General features: G+C 35.1%; 1 protein-coding gene across 1 annotated transcript; it reads right to left on the minus strand.

Annotated features, from left to right (window-relative positions):
• Window positions 1-1,268: 1,268 nt before the first annotated feature.
• On the minus strand, window positions 1,269-20,393 carry LOC112528881 (protein MLP1 homolog). Its single transcript, XM_025139914.1, has 19 exons — window positions 20,265-20,393; window positions 18,721-18,942; window positions 15,116-15,211; window positions 12,383-12,435; window positions 12,096-12,192; window positions 11,937-12,010; window positions 10,795-10,909; window positions 10,103-10,213; window positions 8,698-8,774; window positions 7,148-7,214; window positions 6,374-6,439; window positions 5,054-5,161; window positions 4,743-4,873; window positions 4,524-4,590; window positions 4,366-4,421; window positions 4,028-4,121; window positions 3,584-3,654; window positions 1,421-2,425; window positions 1,269-1,329 (listed from the first exon to the last, which is right to left on the minus strand). Exons 1-18 carry the CDS (start codon window positions 20,391-20,393, stop codon window positions 1,525-1,527), a joined length of 2,535 nt encoding a protein of 844 aa, XP_024995682.1. The 3' UTR covers window positions 1,269-1,329; window positions 1,421-1,524.
• Between the last annotated feature and the right edge of the window lie 2,971 nt (window positions 20,394-23,364).

Raw genomic sequence — 23,364 nt, forward strand, 5'->3', positions numbered from 1 at the left:
GAATAAAAATCTCATTGTGACCATGGAGGTTCAAATGCGGTGAACACAGGCTACACGTAAAGCGGGTGATTGTTCTAGGATTGATCAGCTCGTATGGAAGGTTAGATATCCAAGTTAATAAAAAAAGTAATAATAAATGGTTTTTTAAAACTTTGATTAATAGAAGAAATACTTTCACTTACATAATTCGAGCATTAATTTTACAAGTCTAGGGTTTCAATTACTTTCTGGTCCCCACTTTCTCACTGAACATTTTGAATTTGAATTTAAATAATAATAATATAATAATAATAATAATAATAATAATAATAATAATAATAATAATAATAATAATAATAGAGTAAATGAAACAGAAATCCCAGCTACCCTATTTCTTTTATAAAAAATAATAGTAGTCCAAAAGTATGCATAATTTCTGCATTTTTTGTTCCTATGTCTGTCTAATTTAATCTTTCTCCCTCTTTTTCTTGTTCAGAAAGGAGTAGAATATATATATACCATTTACTTCAAAGGTGAAGCAACACAGTAAAGGTTCTTTTGGTAATGTAACCCAACTTGGTTGCACACACCTCGACTAAAACATTAATGCCACCTGTTATACAATCTGTTCGAAACAAGAAGACATAATAAATTCATGGTGGTAACATTAAGCTCGAAAAATTTATTCGTTACATACAGAATAGAGAAATATTAGCAATGGTTAGAGTTGACAGGGGGATTGGGTCTGATGTTTAGTCCATACCCTGTTGTTCACAAAGTGGAAACCTTTGCTGCTGCAAGTCTGCAACCACTGCCCAGTTTCACTGTCAGAAAGGTCAGACTCTTTTGTTAAGCCACAGCACATGCCCACTCATCTGACAAACTTCAAACAATTTAATTCTAAGATGAACAGTTTGTTAAAAACAGTAGCAACTAACTCAACCAACCATTTACCAAATCTAAGTGCAACCAACCTTCTTTTCTTTCTGATTTCATCTCAATACAAAAAGTTAAACATCATCACAACTAATACAAATATGGATTATCACTTCAAGGATATAATTGCTTTTAGTTTTTATATTTTGATATGGATGTAGTACTCAAGTTCAGATTCATTGAAGCTAAGTTATTCATTCACTATAACATGATGAAAATGGTTGGATTACCTATGTTTCAGAAAGCAATGCATGGTTATAACAAAATTCAACGAAAAATTGTAAGCCTGACCTGACTATAATAAAAAGTTGAAAAATGTTAAATCTAATCTTCTATGAATGTATGAAATATACCATCTCTATGTGATTCACAAGCTTTGCCTTTCTCTGTTAGTGTCAAAATCAGCACCCTTACCTGTGTGTAAAATTCATATTTTAAAAAACATAAAATAAGAAATTAATGGCAACTAACAAGGATGCTCATAGATTGAAGATTTTCAACTTACCAGGGCTATTATGGCCTACTTTTTGGGCAAATCGCTGATTAAGCTGTTCAAGTTCATCGAATTCCCAGCCACTAACTTATCTGGTTGCTCATCTTTTTCAACTCCTAAACTGATTTTTCTGGTTCGTCATCAGAGTCTGTTAACTTGTCACTCTCGCTTGTGGAAGAACTCTGGGATATTTCTTGTTCTTTGGTGTTCCCACTGACTTCTGTTGATTCTTTTGGCAAAATAGGCATCCCATTATCAGGGTCTAATGACCTTTCACCATTACTTGAAGAAAGCTGGGACGTCTTCCCTTGTTCAGATTCTGTTGTCTCAGGGTTTACAGATTCTTTTTCTCCTAAATCTTGGGTAGGTTCTAGAAACTTTTCGTCCTCACTCGTAGAAACTCGACCCATATTGCTTTCTTGGCTTTCTGTTATGTCCATGTTCCGGCCATTGTCCACGGCTAACTGCTCCCTACTTTCTTTCTCGAGATCTTTGTTCAAGTCCACTAGTGCTTTATCAACGCCTAATGACCTTTCTTTCACACTGGCAGAAGGCTGGAGCAATTTACCCTCATCTGTTTTGTTTTTATCACAGTTCCCACCAACATCTAATGTGGAGTGTTCTATATTTTCTCTCTCACTTTCTGAGGCCAATGTTGATGGTTCTTTATTGGGGTGCGATGAATTTTCATCCCCCCTTACTTGTTCCTTCTCTAGCTCTCTTTCTACTGGCTTGGTATCATCATTCAGATGTGGAGAGTTTTCGCAACTGCCACCTAAAGGTATATATGGTTTGTTTTTTGGAGATCGTGCTACCAATTTCTGCCCAAAAATGGATTTTAAATCTACTGCCAGTGCACGCTTGGGAGATGAAGCTTTACGAGGGCTTTCCTTTGATGACGCCTGTTCTCCCTGGGTTGGCTTATCGCTTCTCAAAGTTGGTCTTGCTAGGGATTGAAAGCCATTTTTGATATTTTCAATAGCATCACATAACTCATTAACTGGTTCAACATCTTTCCTGGTCACAGATTGAACACATTGATAATCAGATAGGCTGTGATAGAGAAATATCAGACATTGGACTGTAAAATGCGACTCAAATTCACATTTCTGTCTTAGGAAACTTCCTTCATCGCTTTTGGAAGTCGTGTGAACAGGGAACAACTCCAGGTACATTGCAAGTGACTTCTTACACGACTTGCACAAGTGGTCTACAGAGTTGAGTTCAGCTCAGATCACATACCAGGTGACATCATAAGCGACTTCGAACTCGCCTTTCGTGACAGGGATCTTAATAACATGTTAGCCACATTTTATACATGCTCTCTTCAATCACTCCATACACAAGATTAAACTCTCAATTTCTTCTTCAAATCTTGTACAAGATCGATCGCAGGGGACTCCATGGCGGTCTCTTCCGCCTGTGGTTTCTCCCACTTTTGGGTTTCCCCGTAAATGTATCTCTATTATTGCTATTTGGTTCATAGTGTTAATAGATCATTGCATTCCAAGTATTTCTGCATTTGTACGGTCCTAGTTTATCTGTTGTATTGAGAAGACTGTGGTTAAGCTTTGGCTAGGTCAGATTTGGCCAAGTGTCGTCTAGCTTTGTTGGTACATTCTCTTCAGTGTTTTATACATAAATGAAACTCCCAAAAATAACCCATAATGCTGTCTTAAATGGCAATTAACCTTAAAATACATATTCCAAAAATTCATGGGCTCCATGAGCACTAAATTAATCATAAACAGGCAATACTGCAAGCCACAGAATAAATTTTCAACTTTGGGCAAGTGTATGGTAAATATTGAAGTTTTCAGAAGTGTAAAGGTGAATGAAACACAAAAGCTTATACACTCTCCTCCATCCCAACCCAAACACCCCTCCCCTCCCAAAAACAAAAGGACAAAAAGAGAAACAGTCCCACATATAAACTGGTAAAATTGCTCCAGTATAAGAGTGTCACCCTAATCATTTTAGATATGAACATAGTTCTGTATCCGTAATAAGCTAATAAATAACATGGCTTACACAATTTTCATTTGCTACACTACCATTGTTAGCACTATCATGACATCAGCAGTGAAGTCATGGAAGGAAAATTATTTTTCAAATAATTTTTTGGAAATAAACTATTGGAAAGCAAGGAGTAAAACCTAAATAAATTCATCTTACCTAGAATAATTATCAATTGCACTGTAAAACTGCTCTCTAACACTCTCCACTGCATCAAAGATTGTAATAATCTGCACAGTTCAACTGGTTATGTGAGGGAAAATGCATACAACCAAAAATTGTAATTGTTTAGACCAGTAAACAATCAAAAGAGAATGGAGACCAAGTAATACTCCCTACATTCCAAGAAAAAAAGATAGTTTAATTTTGAATGTTACATGTGTTTATAAATCCAATAGATTCTAAATCTGAAAGTGATGACCACATTAAAGTTTAAATTTTACAATAAAAGCTAGAAATGGAAAAGTTGGTCCTAAATGTCAGTCTATAAAATTGCATTTGAAAAATAATAGTTGGAATTCAAAGTGTAGCTCTTTTTTTGTACAGGGAATATGATGTTACTGGAATTGCGACTTCAGATATAGGTGTATGTTGTACACATACCTTGTCTTCTGCCGCCAGATATGCCTGCTCAAGGCGTTTTCTTAGCTCAATATCTTGCAAAAATTCATCATCTGGGTCAACTGATTTCTCATACCTACCACAGGCCAAAACTGTAAGGACAATTTAATCTTTTTGATGAACAGACTCTCCTATCTGCATTGATTAATGAATTTAACTTTTTGAACAAAAAATTTCTTAATAGGGCCACATAACAAAGAAGCACATGCTTGCATGTACGAGTGTTTTGGAAATATGCGCCTACATACCAAAAGTTTAGTACTGTTAACTGAAGCCTTTTTAATAGGCAGAGGGAATTTGATTAACTAATCACAATATACCTTTGCAAGTTCTTCATATGTTTCTTCAAATTGGTGATGGCAGGTTCCAGTGCATCCTTATAATAAGATCGAAATATACAAAGCAGCAAGATGCAACGGCATTATAAATTACATGGTAGCTAAAATTTTAATACGCAATGGCCAGAAGTGCAACATACCTTGTAAGCAGATAAAAGACTCCTAGCCGTATTTACAAAGTATTCTTCATGAATCTCCAATTCATCACTTGAGTATGTCAAATTAAAAAAATGCACATTCATCAGATGCTAGGCGAAGGAGATTCTCCAGAAAGAGAATGCAAGCACTTCAAGATGAAAATCATCAGAAACTTGCAAAAAAAATTCCAAACTAGACCCGTACAATTACAAAGTACATACTTGACCACCTTCTCCTTTTGCTCCATAAAAGAGGACTGGAAAGCCCAAGTAGCTTCAAGGAAATTGACAAATGCACTGCAAGTATCTGCTTCTGCTTTATAAGACACAATTGCTTTTGTGAGTTCATCCTCCTGTGTCATAGCATTCAGATTAGAGTCCATAACATAGAGCTGCAATAGGCACAAGATTAACCTTGTGTGCTAAACCATCAAACCAAGGTAGATCACAAAGAGCTATAAAATGTCACAAGATTATCCTAACTTTCTTAGTATGTTAAACCTTAAATTGTATTGGGTCCAAGACATTCCAACCTTTGCCTTGAAGTGTACAAGAAGCTCATTACTAGCATCATCAAACTGTTCCCTTTCTTCCCTGGCATTTTGAAGTTGAATGGTTGCAACAGCCAACGAGCTTTTAACCTAAACAGACAGTACTATCAGACAAACACCATGATATATGATGCCTGTTAATATTTTCTCTGCTCCATGGATGATTTTATCATAGAAATTCAATTTACAAGACTAACTACACAACTGGGCTATAGGGGCATACCTACTCAGGCAACACAAACCTTTTTAACTTCCCTCAAGCTAATACTTGCAAGTCTGGTGGAAAGGGGAAGTCCAAAATATGACAATATTTAGACCTAGCTGCATTTCATTTATGATGTCCCTTTCTTGAAAGTAGCAAGGTTACTGAATAATCGTCAATACAGATTTTTTCAATGATCTAAAAAATGATAAACTTAAACCTCAAATGACTTAACTGGTAGATATTGATAGTTATGGAAAAAGCCAATGGCTTTAAGACTTTTTATCCTAATAACGTTTAAGACTAGAGTATTAAAAACCCAAATCATGCCAAATACTGCAAATTCACCAGTACTGTTAACATAAAGAATAGGGTTTCACAATAACTAATTCATTCCTTCTTTGCTTTATGAACATTAAAGATTGGCAAATGCTGGATTAGTTTCTTATTAGGAGCTCTTTCAGAAATTTTTAAGAACTCATCTTTCTTATATGATGTTCTTAACCATGGAAAACACACCCATAAAGATAAGGATGAACACTAATAGGTCAAAGTAATGAATGTGAATAGGAGTCAAAGTCACCAAATAACTGAATCTTGGTTCTATGTTCTTAACCACAAGGGTTGTGGCGTAGTGGTTGGGATCCTGGAGGATGTGGTAGAATATCCCATCAACCCAAGCTTTGATTCCAGGCATACACAAGAATTGTTGCCACTGAGTTTTTTAGGGCCGATTTCTTGCAGTCACAATTTGCGGCAATTAGTCCAGGCATAGCCTAAGACACTCTTCCAAAAAAACATTGCACTTTTGAATTCTATCAGACAGAGGTTAGCACACATAAGCGATGAGCTAAAAGATAGGGCCCTTCACATGCCTACATGATAAAGCATTAAACGCATTCCTGTGTCAAACATGGAAGTGTACCGATATCCTATTATACTTCAGTTCTCTGCCTATTCAATACAGTGCATGTGTCCTTGTAGATTGACTAGTGTTGCAACATAAGGGTTGATTAACTTACAACAATAATAAATCACATATCAGCACTGTATCGCTTTTAAGCATAATTTGACTAATATCATTGCAAGGGAGAAGGCACCTTCTTCAACTCAGCTTCAAGTTTGTCTCTCTCCTGTTCGAGCACACTAATTTCAGCCTCCAAATCCTGGAAATGCCATGACATTTCAGCCTTCTAAAGTGCCTCATAATAGAAGAATTTGCAAGGAAACATGCTTGTGATTTCTGAAGCAAACACATATTTAGGGTACAGATATAATAAGAAAAGCAATTTATTGGAGCAGGCTTGATAAGTACCACAAATTCCCCCTTTTAACCTTTCTGATCTTCCTTGTTTCTTTCTTTCCTCATTTCTTCAGATATAATAAGGCATATAATAAAGAATTATGCTGAGTTTGGTGCTTCAAGTTGAAATAAGCATTAATTAGATTTCTACTAGTTAGCATCAGTCTTCTTTCAGTCATTGAATAAGCTTAATGCAAAAGGCTTCGATTGTTATTGTTAGGATAGGTGTTAATGAATTCATGTCTTGAGTGAATTTTTTTTTTTGAAGGGCCATTGTACAATCTATAGGCACATCCTGGATGATGGACATTAGTTCAAGATAATGGTTTGTCTATTATTAGAAATGAAAATCACAATATATTTATATAGCTCAGTCGAACTACAGACGTGTGAAATAGGATTTTAATCAAAAAACCGAAAAAGCACTCTCATGATGTATCCATGCAAAACACTTGATGCAGCAGACTAGTAGAGGTGCCAATGTCATGCCAAGGTCATATAGAGACACAAATGCCAAAAGAACTTCCAAAAGCAAGAATCACCATGCCAATGGTCATCCGTACCAACGTACCTTCTCGATTTGGCTGATTTCACTAGTTTTGGCTACACGAAAATGAAGGGCCTCTTCTTTCTGTTGCCTGATAACACAATCGTGGTAGATGTATTTCATGGTTTAAAGAAAGTTATACTTATTAGAAACAAATAAACAAAATTCAATATCACATTCAGACAAGAGAGATAAAAGAACTACAGTAAATCACTTGAGTTAGCTGCACAATGCAACCAAATCCATAGAAACTTTATAGATGAGAAAAACATGTAAACAAAAAAGAATCTGTAAGAAAAATACTTTGTTGGTTTAGTGTAGAAGAAATTTACAATTAACATCAGTAGTGTATGGGCGATTCAAATAACTGTATATGGTTTAAGAAAAAGCTTGATGATTAGTGAACATTTAACAAGTTAAATAGAACTCATCCCATCTAGCTCAAAGAAAAAAGGCAACTAAAGCAAACCAATGCAGATCTTTGACCTTGAGCATATTCTCCATCCAGGTTAGACCCTCTGAAACCATATGGAATAAGCCTTTTTAAGAAGTTGGAAGATATAATTATGAGGCCAAGGTCACAAACTAGTAAAAGGCTCCTGCCTTAAAAGCTGAAGACTTCTCTCACACATTAAATGCGCTACACAATTGTCATAGAGCGGTAACAGATGAAATCATTCTTACTGCCATTAAGCAAGTGCCATAAGCATCTTACCATTTTAAATAATAATTAAGTTCCACCATTGTAGTCTTTGCTCCCAGCATAATGAAGGTTGACCACCATACTGCTGTCAAGGCATCTAACACAAAAGCCAATTGGCAATGAGTTGACGCACACAATATTTACATGGAAAATTGTTGTTTGCCAATCCATTGACGGGGACCCATGTATCTAGGGTAGTTCAGTTTCCAACATATGCCATAACTGCTCCCTTCTTTATGGGCACACAACTGGTCTGGACTATTATACTTTACCAAGTCATATGCTAGCATAAGTTGGTCGATAAAGAAGCCAACATTAACATCAGTGTTTTTTAACATCCCTCCCCCCTAAGGGGTCATCACTCATGAACAATATAGTGTCAAATTTGCAACATATATACGAAGACATGACCACATGAACTTAAGCAAAGAGCTCATTTTTTGTTCCAGGATCTATCTCAATAGCAATTGTCTCTTAACACAAGCTCTCATAGGCTTAATAGCAGTGGTCCACTTGCTATTGGCCAGTATCAAGCTGAATGAATTTGAATACACATCTGTAACAAAATTTAAAAGGAGTAAAGAGGAATACGGGACATGTGAAATGCTCCCCATCCCAAATATAGTGACAATGAAAGACTGTTCAACCAACTTCATGCCATTTTCTCATATGCACTAGCATATAGGCCAAATATTTTTACTGTAGACAAATTCCACCTTACATATTTCAGCCTCTTGCCGCAAGATCCAAAATTAAGAAGCATAACAGCTAATAAAAGCCAGTTCAGGCAGGAATGTGGTGAAAGGTCCAAATATCTAGTTGTCCCTAAGAATACACAAATAAATTAATACAAAGAGATAGAAACGATTACCTATGATCTGATATCCGCTTTTCGGTTTTAGATGCTGAGCTAAGAAGAGATTCTGATAAAACTTTTAATTTATCAACCTGCATAATAATTAAATAAATATTGTAACTTTGATTTCTTAATGTACTAGGATATAGTATAAAATCTTGGTTATACTAAATGCCTTCCTTGAAGCAGGAAGGTCAGCAGGACATGTTTTTCTGGACACTTTTCTGTACACATTTGGCACACAAAAAGATCGTATTTATATGCATGATTGACATCTTTCCTCCTCAACTTAAAGTGTCATAAATAAACATTGGACTTTGACATATCACGGGTAAATGCTGGAAACTTCATAGAAAACAAGCAGACTTTCAGTCTTCTAACCTTTCCATGACAATAAGGGAGGTTATCACGTCTCATCAGAAGATAAGTCTATTCTATAGGTACCTCATCAACTGAGAAGTCTTTCTTCAACAAAGAAAATTTAGAGTGATTGTACCGATTGTGGAACTCTCATCATAATAAAAACTCCATCACACACAATCTCATCCTCCTCCTTGGCTCAAACAAGTATCCATCCTACCGTCCTTGGTGTCTCCCTAGAAAAATCAAGCTCTTGGGTCATAGACTCAGGGGCTACTGATCATATGACTGTCACCTTACTGTTAGAAAAAGGGTTGGGTATTTTATACATGAGTGTCTAAAAATGGATATTCAACATGCATACACTGGGACTTAGAGTAATATATATCTTTTTGGTTGAGATCCCGTATCAAATGGAAAACCCACTTGCGATGGAACTTCAATCTTTTGTAATTGAATTGGCTAAAATCCTCTTGTATACCCCTTCAACAGATTGCTAGCTTTTTAAAATGTATACCCCTTCAATATTCTGTTATTCTGTAATTGAGTTGGCTAAAACCCTCATGCATATATATATATATATATATATATATATATTGGGGGTCATTCATGGGAGAACCAGATATTTTGTGAGATAGGTCCAATCTCAACCAAAAATCATCTTAAATCAAAGGTTAAATTAAGAAATTAATAATTTTGGTAATTTTGACTAAAACTTTTAAATAAAGTGCATTCTAGATATTTTGTAAATCTTATCTCTGCTCTCTTCTCTCTCCTTTCTCCTCCGGCATTGTAAATAAAGGAATTAATGAAATAGCCCCCTCTCCTTAATTCCTTTATTTACAATGGAATACCACTATGAACACGTTCACGTTGCAAACACAGATGAACATTACCATTGTGATACATGTTGTGAACACCTTGTATATGTGTGTGTGTGTGAGTGAGCCACACTCAAATTTTTAGTTTTCTAAAATCGTCATGCATCCATTGCTGTTGTTCCTGATTGATTATAGCATGTGGCATGGAAATTAGAGATAAGTACTAAGGTGAAGCGTACTTTGCGAGCATGAGCCTCTGGTGTATCCCCGTTGTTCAACAATCTCTTTTTTAGTAAAAGTGACTCCAGCCTGCAGCAAAGTCGAATGGGGGAAACAGATTCTTTTATAACCTGCAGCAACAAATATCAATTTGGCTTCAAAAAAGTTCAATCACTATCTACCATGTAATAGCACTTTGATATTATCTTTAATTTTCACCAATATTGCAATGTCAGTTTTAAGTTTCTGTAAAAAGTTAGCCCCCAACAGAAGTCTAATGTCTACAACAATGGACAATCAGAACACAAGATCGCTAATATATCTTCATGCTTGGTTGTCTAACTTGCTAGTTCAATGGTAGGTTAATGCTCATGCCTCCTTTTAAGCAGTGGATGAATCAGAAACTAGAAATCCTCTTGGATGAAAAGGAACTGCATGGAAGTTCTAATTGTTAAAAATCTTAGGATTTTGGACATACTCTTGCATGCATCAGGTCTCAATCCATAAGATATATTCATATATACTTTTAAGGTGCTTCCATGTTGTGGTTCTTAATGTCTTAGGAATGTTTATCAAGTTGCCATGTCCGGTTCTGATGTTGGTGCCAATGCTATATTTACTCAAAGGTTAACTTAAATAGATCTTCTTTACTATAATAGATATGTCAAACAATACTGTCGCACCATACTGCATAGCTTCCAAAAAGCCATACCTCCAATGTTCTATCGCTTGTTGCATCCAAAGAACTTCCATCACTCTCAATTGAAAATTCTTGACGTTCTATTCTTTTCAATTTTTGATGTATTTCTGAGACTTCAGAATCTATTCTGAGGGCAGATCATGAAACAGGAAAATGGAAATATGCAGTTATAACAAAAGCTTGGGAAGTTAAAGATCAGCACTTCATTCAAAATACATAAATTTACTGAGAAGACTAAAGATGCTACCTCAGTTCACAACTGGAGATACAGTTTGACTTCGGTTGCAAATGTGTAATTTTGCAAAGCCAAAACCAACAGGCCACACATACTTTAATGATGATGGTACGTTTACATAGTTTAACATGGTAGTCATGTTTTCCTCAGATTGCATATATAAAATGCATGTATGTATGTACACTCTCAAATTGTTGGAAAACGAGAACAAAATGTCTCCCTGATTTTGAAATGCAAAGAGTTAGAGTAAATCAAAAGCCATAGATAGCATTAACCTATCATCTACTTATGGCCTAGCAATATACATCCCCGAACATCATCTCCCACAAATTCTAACAAATGATCAACTGTTTTTAATTTCCACTTGGCCACCAGTAACCAAAACAATCGAACACAGTATATCCCACTTGAGATGGGTCTGGGAGGTAAGATGTATGTAGACCTGATATCTACCCCAAAGAGTAGAGTGGTTGTTTCCGTGAAGAGTGAAGACCCAGGGCATGTCAAAAGTGAGTAAAAGAGAGAAAACTAGCAAAATAAAGTTTGAGGAAATATACACAAAAGAGGAAGACTACAAAAAAGAATTACTTAAGCCAGGAAAGGCAGATAAGATAACTTTTGGAAAGCTAATTATGAGTAAGCAACAACATACAAACATAAACTAGTACAAGAAAACTTAGACAAGGTAAGGAAACTACACACCCCTGGCCTAACTTCCGGCTTCAGCAACCTACTGCGGACTGCTGGCTCACTAATTCTACCCCTGCCCTCTACTGCTAGTTCCCTTCCTTAGGTAGGTCCAATCACTGTATTCGAGCATATTTCTTCTAATCCAATATCAAAGTTCACTATGATTTCTAGAACATACAAGCTAAGAATTCAAATTTATAGACTTTCAGGAAACTCATGCCTTACCAACCTCAATATATCAGCATTTACTTTCAGCCCAGCAATTGCATCTTGAGCAAATTGAAGCAATTCTCTCCTCTTTGCCTGATATAATAAAGTTTTGGGGCATAAACATTTTTGGCCATATACTGTAGATCTCAAAATTTGAAGTGACTATTAACAACCTTACCAGCACTTCGTCATCATAAACTGAGAAAGCTTTTGACAAATCTAGGATCCTTTTTACAGTTACATCATGGACTTCCTCCCCTCTTGTGAGACACAGCCTACATCCAGGTTAATGGGCAACAAAAACAGATATATTTGATTGAGATTCACTCCACACTATGTATGTTTAAGAACTTCCATACTATAATTTTTTTCTCAATATGCATTTAATGAACAATCATGCATGCATAAAAGGGGGTTTAGGGAGGGGGGTTAAATCAAATGAATCAGGGAAATATGAAATATCACCTAAATAGCTCGTGTAGTAGCGATATTTCTTCCTCATTTGGTGCTCCAAGAATCTGAGTCAGACAAAAGAGTGAACCTGCGGTTAAACTCCATGAATCAGCAAAGAAAAATCGACTGATATGGTACTCAAAGAAAGCATCATAAACTTGAGCCAAACATAAAGATGAACTTCACACAAAACAATAAGATTTTATTAGCAAACAGTAATACAACATGAATCACCAAGATATTTCCTGATTTGTTACATAACATAACAAGTCTTGAAAAGAACTTGTCTACGCATTCATTATAATAGACATCAGATGGCTTCATACAAAATGATAGAAACTTAATATGAAAATGCAGTAATATATTATGACCTCCAACCTTTTGTTGATGTCTAATATAACACAATGATTTAAAGCAAATCATCACTCAATTAAGCACAGTGTATATACATGAAGGTAGGTATTCAATGCAGAAATGCACTAGCGATCTTGCAACCATCATCCTTCATCATTATAGAATATGTTACGCTGTCAAACAATGACTTCAACATTGTATTTGTTTCAGTTGGAAGTGATTCTACAAAAACATATGATTATACCAATTTTGAGTGCTTATTGATACGAGAAGTAAGGGCATGGTTTTCCAAAACTTTAAACAAGTACCAGCAATGGCATAAACAGTTTGATCACACTGTACTTGAGCCTACTTCGTTGGCAGGGAGTTTGCCAGATTACAGGAGCAGTCTCTGTGTTCTATCAGCTCACATTCAAAAACAAGTACCAAGTCAATTTTTCTTCCACCTAAACCATTGCAATCGCTACCTATGTTGTCTAATAGTAAATCACCGCTGCTAGCAACAACCCTAAATAAAGCACTTCCACTTGCTTTAACAAAACCCTGTGCCAAACCTGTCAAAAAAATTAGATACATTCCGACGGATGTGAGGGTAGAAAAATTTACATTGTGCTACTATCGAGATCAGCCTCATGATAAGCAAACATAGCTGTCAATTTTAAGAGTCTCAGCGGTTCACGGTGGAAATTCCAGGAAATGAAGATGAGGACAGTGATACAGAGTTGAAAGGGAGCAAGAGGAGATGATCAACGAGCCTTGTATTTCGGTAAATGCTTTCTCAGGAAAATATAATATCCACACCATGAGAAATTAAAGGACTGGTGAATAGGAAGCCTTTGCACAATTTGATAGATTCAGGAAGTACTCATAACTTATTGGATTTTTCACTAGCCAAGAAGTTCGGATGCAAGGAGATTGGTACTGCTTAAACTACAGCTGTATAGACAGCAAACAATTCAGTCTCGAGCAAATGGCAAGCTGTCACCATGGTTTTATGGACCTTTTCAGGTAGCAGCCATTATTGGGAAGGTAGCCTACAAGCTCAAAGTACCTTTGGAAACTAAGATTCATGATGTCTTTCATGTTTCCCAGTTGAGGCTTTTCCAGGGAACGTTAGATGTAGTAACTCACATGCTCTCATGGTTTCAAAATCATTTGGAAACATATGAAGAACAACCAGCAGCTATACTGGACAGAAGAGTAGTCAAATTTCAAAATGTACTATAAGTGCAATATCTGGTCCAGTGAGAAAATCTCCTCGTGAAGCTTTTTGAGATGTAGCTACTGACTATGTGGCGCAATTTCCAGATTTTGGCATAGACTTGAGGACCAGTTTTTTATTACGGGAATTAAGATTAATAACTGAAATAGTGGGAGACAGTTGAAAGAAGTTAGTTGTCTGGAGGTAGAAGTTAGTGGGAAGTTAGTGGTCTGGAGGTAGAAGTTGGTGGGAAACGGCCAAAGTTTATTAAGATGGTGAATAAATAGAAGAACTGTAATTCAGAATAGCATATGAATATACAATACATTCTTTCCTCTTTATGTTGTTCTATGATAGTATACTGTCATTTCTACTGATTAATGATAATCCAAAGTACCCTTAGCAGGTGGTATCATATACATACATTTTAGAGAAGCACATTAATAATTTAATATTGCAATCTTTTTCATTAGCACTAATTTATTATATCAAAAATGAATAATTTAATTTCTGTGGCAAAGTTCTATATGTATATATATAGAGAGGGGGGGAGAGAGAATACCATTACAATTAAAAAAAATAGAACAAGTCTTCCCATGAGCTTTAACTATTGGAGTTAGGTGACTTACAAGGTTTTCTTTGTTTTCAAACACAAGATCAAGTTATAAATCAAAGGCTCCACATTTTTAGATACAAAGGTTTCTTCATTTTAATTAGAATTATATGTGCTGGACTGCTGATCTAACATGGAAGATAGGAGTTACCCCATTTATATTGTAAAAGGGGAGGGTTGGTTTTTGCCATTGAAATGAAGCAACTTATGAGTTAGATGAGGCAGAAAAAAAATGTCTGGTGTTTTTAAGCTTCTACTATTGAAATTAGGTGACTTACAGGCCCTTCTTTGTTTTTACTGTGTGCAGATTTGACTTGGAAAATGCGGACATTAAGCATGAAATACTAAATATCTGAAATGCATGCAAACAACAGCAGATGACGTTGAAGACAAAACGACATTATCTATCGCTTGTAAAGATTCCTCCTCTTCAATACCATCATTAAGTTTGAATGAACATCATCACAACCAGCTATTCTTTTTATCAGTTAGTTCTAGAGGACAAACCCATAATCATGTAATTTATAAACAAATATTAAGTACTGATTCTAAATAAGCCTTATTTAGGTATACTTACCATAGACATTGTCATGCCTTCAAGAGCCAGACTATGAAGAAAAACATCACGGAAATTCACTGGTGATACACCAAGATCTGGATCAGAATATAGGACCTGTTAATCGAGAAAATAAGTGATGGATAATTACATGATGCACTGGTAGAAAAATTTATTGACATCAATTAGAAAAAATATATTAAAATGCAGTCTTCTATGTTTTAGTAAGAATCTAAACAAAAAATCATCAGGCTATATTTATGTGAAAACAAAGGCCGCCTGTGACCTACTTCCAGATCTTTGAACAAAACAAAGACCTTGCCAGAAGTTAATGGCATTATCAACTGGCCACTTAATCCAGAAAATAGGAGAATGCAACAACTGCTCACATCTTGGTGGCAGCAGATTTGGTAAAAGGTTCTGCATTTGCCATTATTTTGTACAAGGCAGATCATCTGTTATTTAACAGATGGCAGCAGTGACAAAAGAGTTAAACTTGTCAGCATAGATGACTGTTTAAACAAATACTGAGATGTGAGAAGTACAATAGAACAAGTAAACAGCTACGACACAAGTAATGGTATAACTAAATTTGAGCACCACAAGAAAGTGTGCCTGCCCTGCAACTTGCGTCTGAGCTAGTTTTGTGGAAATTGATTTTTTACTTGAGATGTGGCTCTACAAGAGATGCCGATAGAAGTATGACAAAGTGATGGAGAGGTTGCAATGAATTGTTTGAAGGTTATCTTAGTTCTTGGTTTCAAAAACTTGCATTTAGTTCTGATTTTGACTATTTGACTAACCTTGTTAAATGTTAATATTACAAGATGAACATATTTGGACGAAATGAAGCATGGTTGGTTTTATTATTATTGAAAAATAATTCAGAATTAGATATCCAGGGAACAGATATATAAAGAAAAGAAAAGCAACGCAAAAACAGAATATCATCTGATTAGCCTTCATCTCCTCCGAATCCTTGTTGCTTAATAACGAACGGGATCAGCAGCGGTTTTCCGCCATCGTTGCCACTGCTACTACTCATTGTTATCAGTGCTTCTGCTGTAGATTAGCATTGCTGCTGTTGCTGTTTCTTAACACGCCTACTGACCGGAATCCTTCAAGACCCTCATTTTGATAGAAACAGCCGAGGGAACATTGTTGCACGTTTCCTCTCGGTCCTCCAACAAACAACTAGATGTGTTGCAGAAATTGTTTGATCAGCAAGCTAATCCACAGAAAAAACACCTCTTCAGCTCTTACTACTGGCACACCCTCAAGACCATGAATTGTTGATTTGGAAGCCTCCGACCACAAGACTGGATGTATTAGCTCTTACAAACCAAATAACAGAGCATCAACAGTCCTGATAGCAACTCATGGTTCTCTATCCAAAGTCATGGGAACAAGTTCGATAATTTTAACAAAGAACATTACACTTCACTATGTCTTAAATGTGCCTTCTCTCACTTGTAATATGCTCTCTGATAACAAATTAAATCATGTCTTAAATTGTATAATTCTATTCTCTCTAAAACTGCATGAATTTCTGGAAACGAGTTCAAGGCGGACGATTGGCAGTGCTGCACTATGCTCGTGACTCTATATCCTCCACCCCCATTCACAAAGAACCAACTCAAATTCATCTCATTCTCGGTCAGTCTCTAGTCATTAATATTTAAAATCTAGTGTGAATAAAGATGGTGATGTTATGTAATGACACTATCATCTTGGTCATATAAACTTTGTCTAATTTAGGCTCTTCTCTCTCTGGTCAAGGTATTATCCATATAAGTTCTTGTGTTGACACTCCTTTGCAAAACGGATCGTCAAAATGAAAGAACCGGCATCGGCTTGAGGTAGCTACATCCTTACTCTTTTCTAACCATGTTTCTAAACACTTTTGGGGGGAAGCTGTCCTCACGGCAACTTACCTCATAGACAAAATGCCATTTTGTGTTCTTAAGTTTCAATCACCTCATGAAACCCTATTTCACTATTTTCACCATTACCAATTTGTACCATGTAATCTCCCTCAGGATATTTGGATGTACAACTTTCCATCACATCCATCAACCATTTCGAGGGAATTAGATCCCAATGCTCTCAAATTTGTTTTTTTGGGATACTCTTTTCCATCAAAAAGGTTATAAGTGTTACTCTCCACGTCAAAAAGACTTTATAATTCAATATGTCATATTCTATGAAACTCAACCATATTACCCCAAACCTGACATTCAGAGGGATAATGAAAATGAATTGTCAGTTTTGACAATACTCCTATCAACAAAAACTAAACAAGTGTATCCATACATATCCCCGATCAACAGAACATGTCGAGTTCCATCAGCCCCATAACACAACCCAGTTTTAACACCAACACAAATCATTCTCAACAACAGCCTCATCAACTAGTCACTAGTCCACTTCATATCAACTAGTCACTAGTCCACCTCATGTCTATACAAGGAGAAACTGGGAATCAGGCAGTCATGCACCCAACCAATCTACCCAACCGAATCCTGTTCCAGAATCTAACACAGGGAAGGATATCTCATCTTTGAGAAAGTTATACCAAGTATTGATGACTCTAACCAACGGATTGCTAAGAGAAAATGTATTAGGCCTTGTACACAACATCCAATTTGCAACACGTTTCTTATGGAAGACTCTCTCAACCATAACAAAGCCTTCATATATGCTCATGACGAAGTCTAGATTTCTACCACTATAAATGAGGCATCAAAACAATGTAGATGGAAGCATGCAGTGAATGAAGAAATACAAGCATTAGAAAATAATGGAACATGGATCATCACAAAACTACCTTCAGGATGGTTGTAGGTGGAAATTTACAATCAAGCATAACGCTGATGGGCGCCTTGAATGGATGAAAGCACAACTAGTACACCTAGTAGTTAAGGGGGCAGTAAATCGCAAGGCAGCTTTAATGAAGATGTGTCTCCTATTTACATCCATCAATTGCAAAAGAGGCAGTCTGAAATACTGAAGACACTTCTATAGGAATTAAAAATGATGTCGAATCTTCAGTTTGGCTTTCAAAGTATTGTTAGTTGTTGTAAAAACAAGAAATTTAGAAGTCAAAGGTACAATAATCAATGCAAAGACATCATATAGAGTAAATGCGAAGGAAGACATGGTGGACATAAGAACCAAATGCTTGTACCCACTGTCAATCATATTAGGGCCTTGCTGGGTTTTCTGGTCCATCTCTGGTGTAATTGTTGAAACTTATCAATGTGAGAAGCAGTCATACTAAACCTATAAACTCGTACAAAAGATATGAAACTAACAAACAGGACCGTGAGCTGATTCTGCGCCTCCTGTCTAAGTGCATACAAACCTGCTTATGTAGAAAAGGACACAACAGAATGTAGAGCACTTGTAACATGTCACTCCTCTAGAGTATAGATAAGTTTCTACCAGCAATACACTTTGGTGTCAGCACACATCCACAGATTTTTCATTTAGAAGACCCTGACGCAATTGATGCAAGCCAACTAAAGCCTATATATAAAATAGATAAATTAACTGGGCATGCATAGCAACTGGAGCAACATGAAAATGACAGAATGACAGAAAATAGTGCATATTTTCTCACTTACAATATCTGATTTTTGAAGAGAATCATTCTCATCACTTGATGTATGAGGTTTCTCTGCATTTTTCTCATCATTCTCAGCTGAACCTGCATTCAATCTTTCAATTTTTCTTAGTTCTTCTAACCATCTTCTTAGCAACTGAACTCTTTCTTCCCCATTAGAAGAAACTGAAACTTCTTCGAGCTTTCTAATTGCCTCCTTATAGTTTTTCATGTTCTGAGCTCCCTGCATTTTCGTAGCATAAAGACAGTATTGTATTCTTCCATTGCATATTAACGCAGTGACTAGTAATATTTTAAAACAATATGACAAGATGATGATGCCAAGCAAGGAGACAGATAACAATATATGGGTAGCCAAGACAAATTCAAGTCATTCACATGACACCATATTATAACTTGAAAAAATATGAGCTCGTACATGCAAATTTTAAGAAATATAACTAGAACATTGGTGTAACCCACCTCATTCAAAATGCTGAAGTATAAAGTGTGTGTTTTGACTTGCAAATTGCGGCTCCGACCATTTATGTTGTCTTCTTTCATTTCTAATCTCCATTTTTTCTGGGACTTATATCTCCATTTATCCTCACATCATGGAAACAGGAGCCTCATAATGAAGAAGAGAAAGAACTAAATGAACCAATATTGAAAAACTTTGAATTTATCTTTGGTTTTCATGGATGATATTAAAATATTCAACTGACTGCAAGTCGCAATATCTATGGGTGAATCAAAACACAATATTTTCTAAACCTAAATATATGCTAGTTCTAAAACCAAGAAACCTAGCCAAAAGATGGCTTGGTTGGGTTAGGCCCATGTAAATACAAGTATAAGCATAAATGGTGTTACCTTTGTTCCAAAGCTAGGGTAACATTGACATAAGGTTGTCAGTTTTGCAAAGACGTGAAGTTCAGAACAGACAGGAATAGATACCTTGAGCCATGTAAAGCTGAAAGTACTACTAATTACCATACTTGGTCATATTCTAACTATTTCAATATCAGCACATTGAGATGATACATACATACATACATACATACACACACACACACACATATATATATATATATCTGAGAACAACAATTTAATAATGTTTATCTATACATGATATATTCCCCCCCCCCCCCCCCCCCCAAAAAATCTAATGAGCATTTTCCCAAAATAATTGGCACGAGCCTTTTACAGTTTCTAAAAAGGTTACATCTCATTTTTTATGTTTTGACATATCTCTTTTGTTTCATATGATCTTAACAAAATTCTAAACTCCGTTTTCATACTATTTCTTTCATCATCATCAGTTTTTGCTAAATCAAAGGGTAAGTTCAATAAGAAATTTTGTAAAATTCTAACCAAATGCAATGTTAAAGACGCCTACAGAGAAAATTGAGATTTTAGATTCCTACAGCAAATACATCAATAGCAATTCGGAGTGAGTTGCACCTAAAAGTTTTTGACCGAATAGAGTACGAATTAGAACAGAGATGCATAATTTATAATAACATGCACTAATATGTGAGAAGAGAAGAGAGATGAGGTAGGTACACCGCGGTCTTGCACCTTCTTGGCGTCCCCGGAGACGACATTACCGCCATGTGAGCGAACAGCGGCCCTTAAACTGGACCTGCCGCGTACTTCGGCAGCTTTGTTCATCGCCGTCCTTAGCCACGCCATTAAACACCAATTTCTAAACCTCTAATCAAAATGTAAAAGAAAAAAGAAATCTCCGGCGATCAAGAAACAGGAGGGAGAGGGAGGAGGAGAGTGGCGCTGGTTATCGGTAAATAAAAGCGTTTGTGAATTTGGTTGGAAGTTTTGTTTCGTACGGGCCGTTTGCCTTTGATTTCGCTTTAAATATTTATCATATGAAAACTTAGAATATTTGCCTTCCATTTCGCCTTTCATACGTTAAATATTTGGAGCATCTCCAAAAAGTTTGTCTTAAAAATCAAATCTTAAAAAAAAATACATCTGTTCGTGTAATGCAATAAAATATATCTTGATTTTAATATTTTATTTTATTTTTTATGTTAGTCGATGTTATAGTATGGTGTTATGTAGATTTTGAAAAAATAATTATATTTTTTTAATAAAATATAAATTTATAGACATCATGAAAAATTGACAAAAATATGTCGATATTAATATCAAATTAACTATTTAAAATTCTTATTTTGTGTATAATTATTTAATTTATTTTTTATTATAATTTAATTTAGGTTAAATAACGAAGTAATTTATGTTTTGTTTAGTAATATAATTTTTTTATAAAGATAATAATTAATTATTTTATTAGAACTCGATAATTATTCTAATTATATTTTAGATTTTTTATATTTTAAAATGAGATGTTTATCCTCTATTTGGTTATGTTTATCCGCAGTTAGTTATACGAATTCAAACATGAAGTTTTAATAAGTTGTAGTTATACATAATTTACTTCTAATCTTGAATTTTAAGTAATATGCATCAATATACAGTACTTCATGCATAAAAAATGGTTTTTAAAAGTTTTTGTCAAATATTTTATAATATATTATAAATTATATTTTTCTTAAAAGATTGTTCATTTATACATTAAAACATCAATTATATTATTAAAATATTATTACATTTAATAAAATGTTCTTTCTTTGTGTTAAAGATTTAATTTTAAATATTCTTATTGATATAAATAATAAAATATTATTTCTCATTCATAAATAATCATTTTTTTTTAATCTTCATATTTAAACAAATTTTCCTTCTCTCTCCTACTTTCTTTATTTTAAAGAAGTTATCTTTTGGAGGAAAAAAACACTTAAAATCTCCGTTTGAAGGATGTTGTTGGAGATGCTTTCTAACAGATTTTCCAAAATTGAGATTTTGAGGACTTTTGCTTCAACATATTTCTCAAAACCTTTGTTGGATCACGATGATTTGTTGATGACTTTTTCACTTCATATCTCTATATCATTAGAACTTGTACTTTGAAATGTTTTGGAATCTTCACTTAAGCTTGGTATAAACCGAAACGGTTCAATGACTCGAAGAGTAGCCGATGTCAAGAATCTGCTGATGTGCACCAACTGATACGAATCGGGAAGTATTTTCTAACTTGCACACCAAGCTTCCTCCTGCCGATTTACATGATCTGATGGTCAGTTTGATTATCGGTTGGTCAACCTAAAGATACACATGCATCGATCTTTTCTGACAAAATCTCACCAAAGTTATCCTTGAAAAAGACATTCTCTGAAACACCTAGAAAGACATGTTTGTCCTTATCTTCCTCTTGATGTGAAATTTCAATACATGATAGAAAATGTAAGATCTCGCATTGGTTGGCGAGGGGACAAAAGTTGAGGGGCTTGACACCTCTTTTATCAAACGCGTTTCAAAACCGTGAGTCCAAGTGTGTGGACAAAGTGGACAATATATGCTACGATTGGCTGCGGTGTTACAGATGATATTAGAGTCAGGAACCAGACTAGTGTACTACAAGGACGTTAGACTCCAAAGGGGGGGGGGGGGATTGTAAGATCCAACATTGGATTGGGAGGGAACAAAGGTTGAGGGGCTTGATACCTCCTCTACCAGACGCATTTTAAACCGTGAGTTCGTGTATGTGGACAAAACGGACAATATCTCGTATGGTTGGTATGGGATGCTATAGAAAAGTGTTTTAGAGACATGTCATTTTTCTTTTGTACGGTGAAAGGGACGCTTCAAATAGTTTAGAAGTCAAACCTTACTTCTTGTCTTCAAGTGACAAGTGTCTACATGCATTTAATACACATGGTAATGATAGTATTTATAGCATAGTGGTTGCACCATGCAAGGTTACGCTTTCAAAAAGTTATCTAAGTGAAACAACATAAATCAACACCTCTCAAAGGCATAAAAGTTCTTGTGCTTTTTGAGTTCTTTTAATCTTAGTGAAAGATTGATAGAGTAGATTTTAATCTATTCTTATTCCGCATCAATATTGTTTTCTAAGTGTAATTTTTTATATCCATATCAATAATAATAATAATAATAATAAAATCAAGTAAAAATTTATGTTATTGTATTCAACCCCCCTTCTACAATAACCTTTTAGGATTTGCCTTATTACCTCGGGACTATCAATTTTCTCCAAAATGAAGAAAGTAGGAGAGAAAATGTGTGAAATTCTTGAAATTTGAAGAACTCTTCAAAAAATGATTACCTATAAAAGAGAAAATTATTTTTTATTCTTCCTACCAATAAAAAATACTTGAAAATGATGCATAGGAAGGAAAATTATATTTTATAAAAATATAATAAATATTTTAATAATATAATTCATATTGTAATATTCAAAATGAAGAAGCTATTAGAGATTAATATAAATTTTATTTGGAGATTTTGACTTTTGAGTATCTATTTTAGAGAACCTGTTGGAGATACTCTAAAGAAAATTTATATTCAATCCTGATAGCTTCTCCATTTTGGATACATTTCATAAAGTATTAATTTTATCTCATATACATTTAATTTCAAGGATTATTGTTAGTAGAAAAAATATAAAATAATTGATCTTTCATAGGTAATCATTTCTTAAGAGTTCTCCAAATTTAGGAAATTTCACCCCCTTTCATAATTTCTCAATTTTAAAGAATATTTATTTTGGAGCAAAAATCCA

Source organism: Cynara cardunculus (assembly GCF_001531365.2).
Source record: "Cynara cardunculus var. scolymus isolate 2C chromosome LG 1, CcrdV1, whole genome shotgun sequence".
In the NCBI taxonomy this organism is placed as follows: Eukaryota; Viridiplantae; Streptophyta; class Magnoliopsida; order Asterales; family Asteraceae; genus Cynara; species Cynara cardunculus.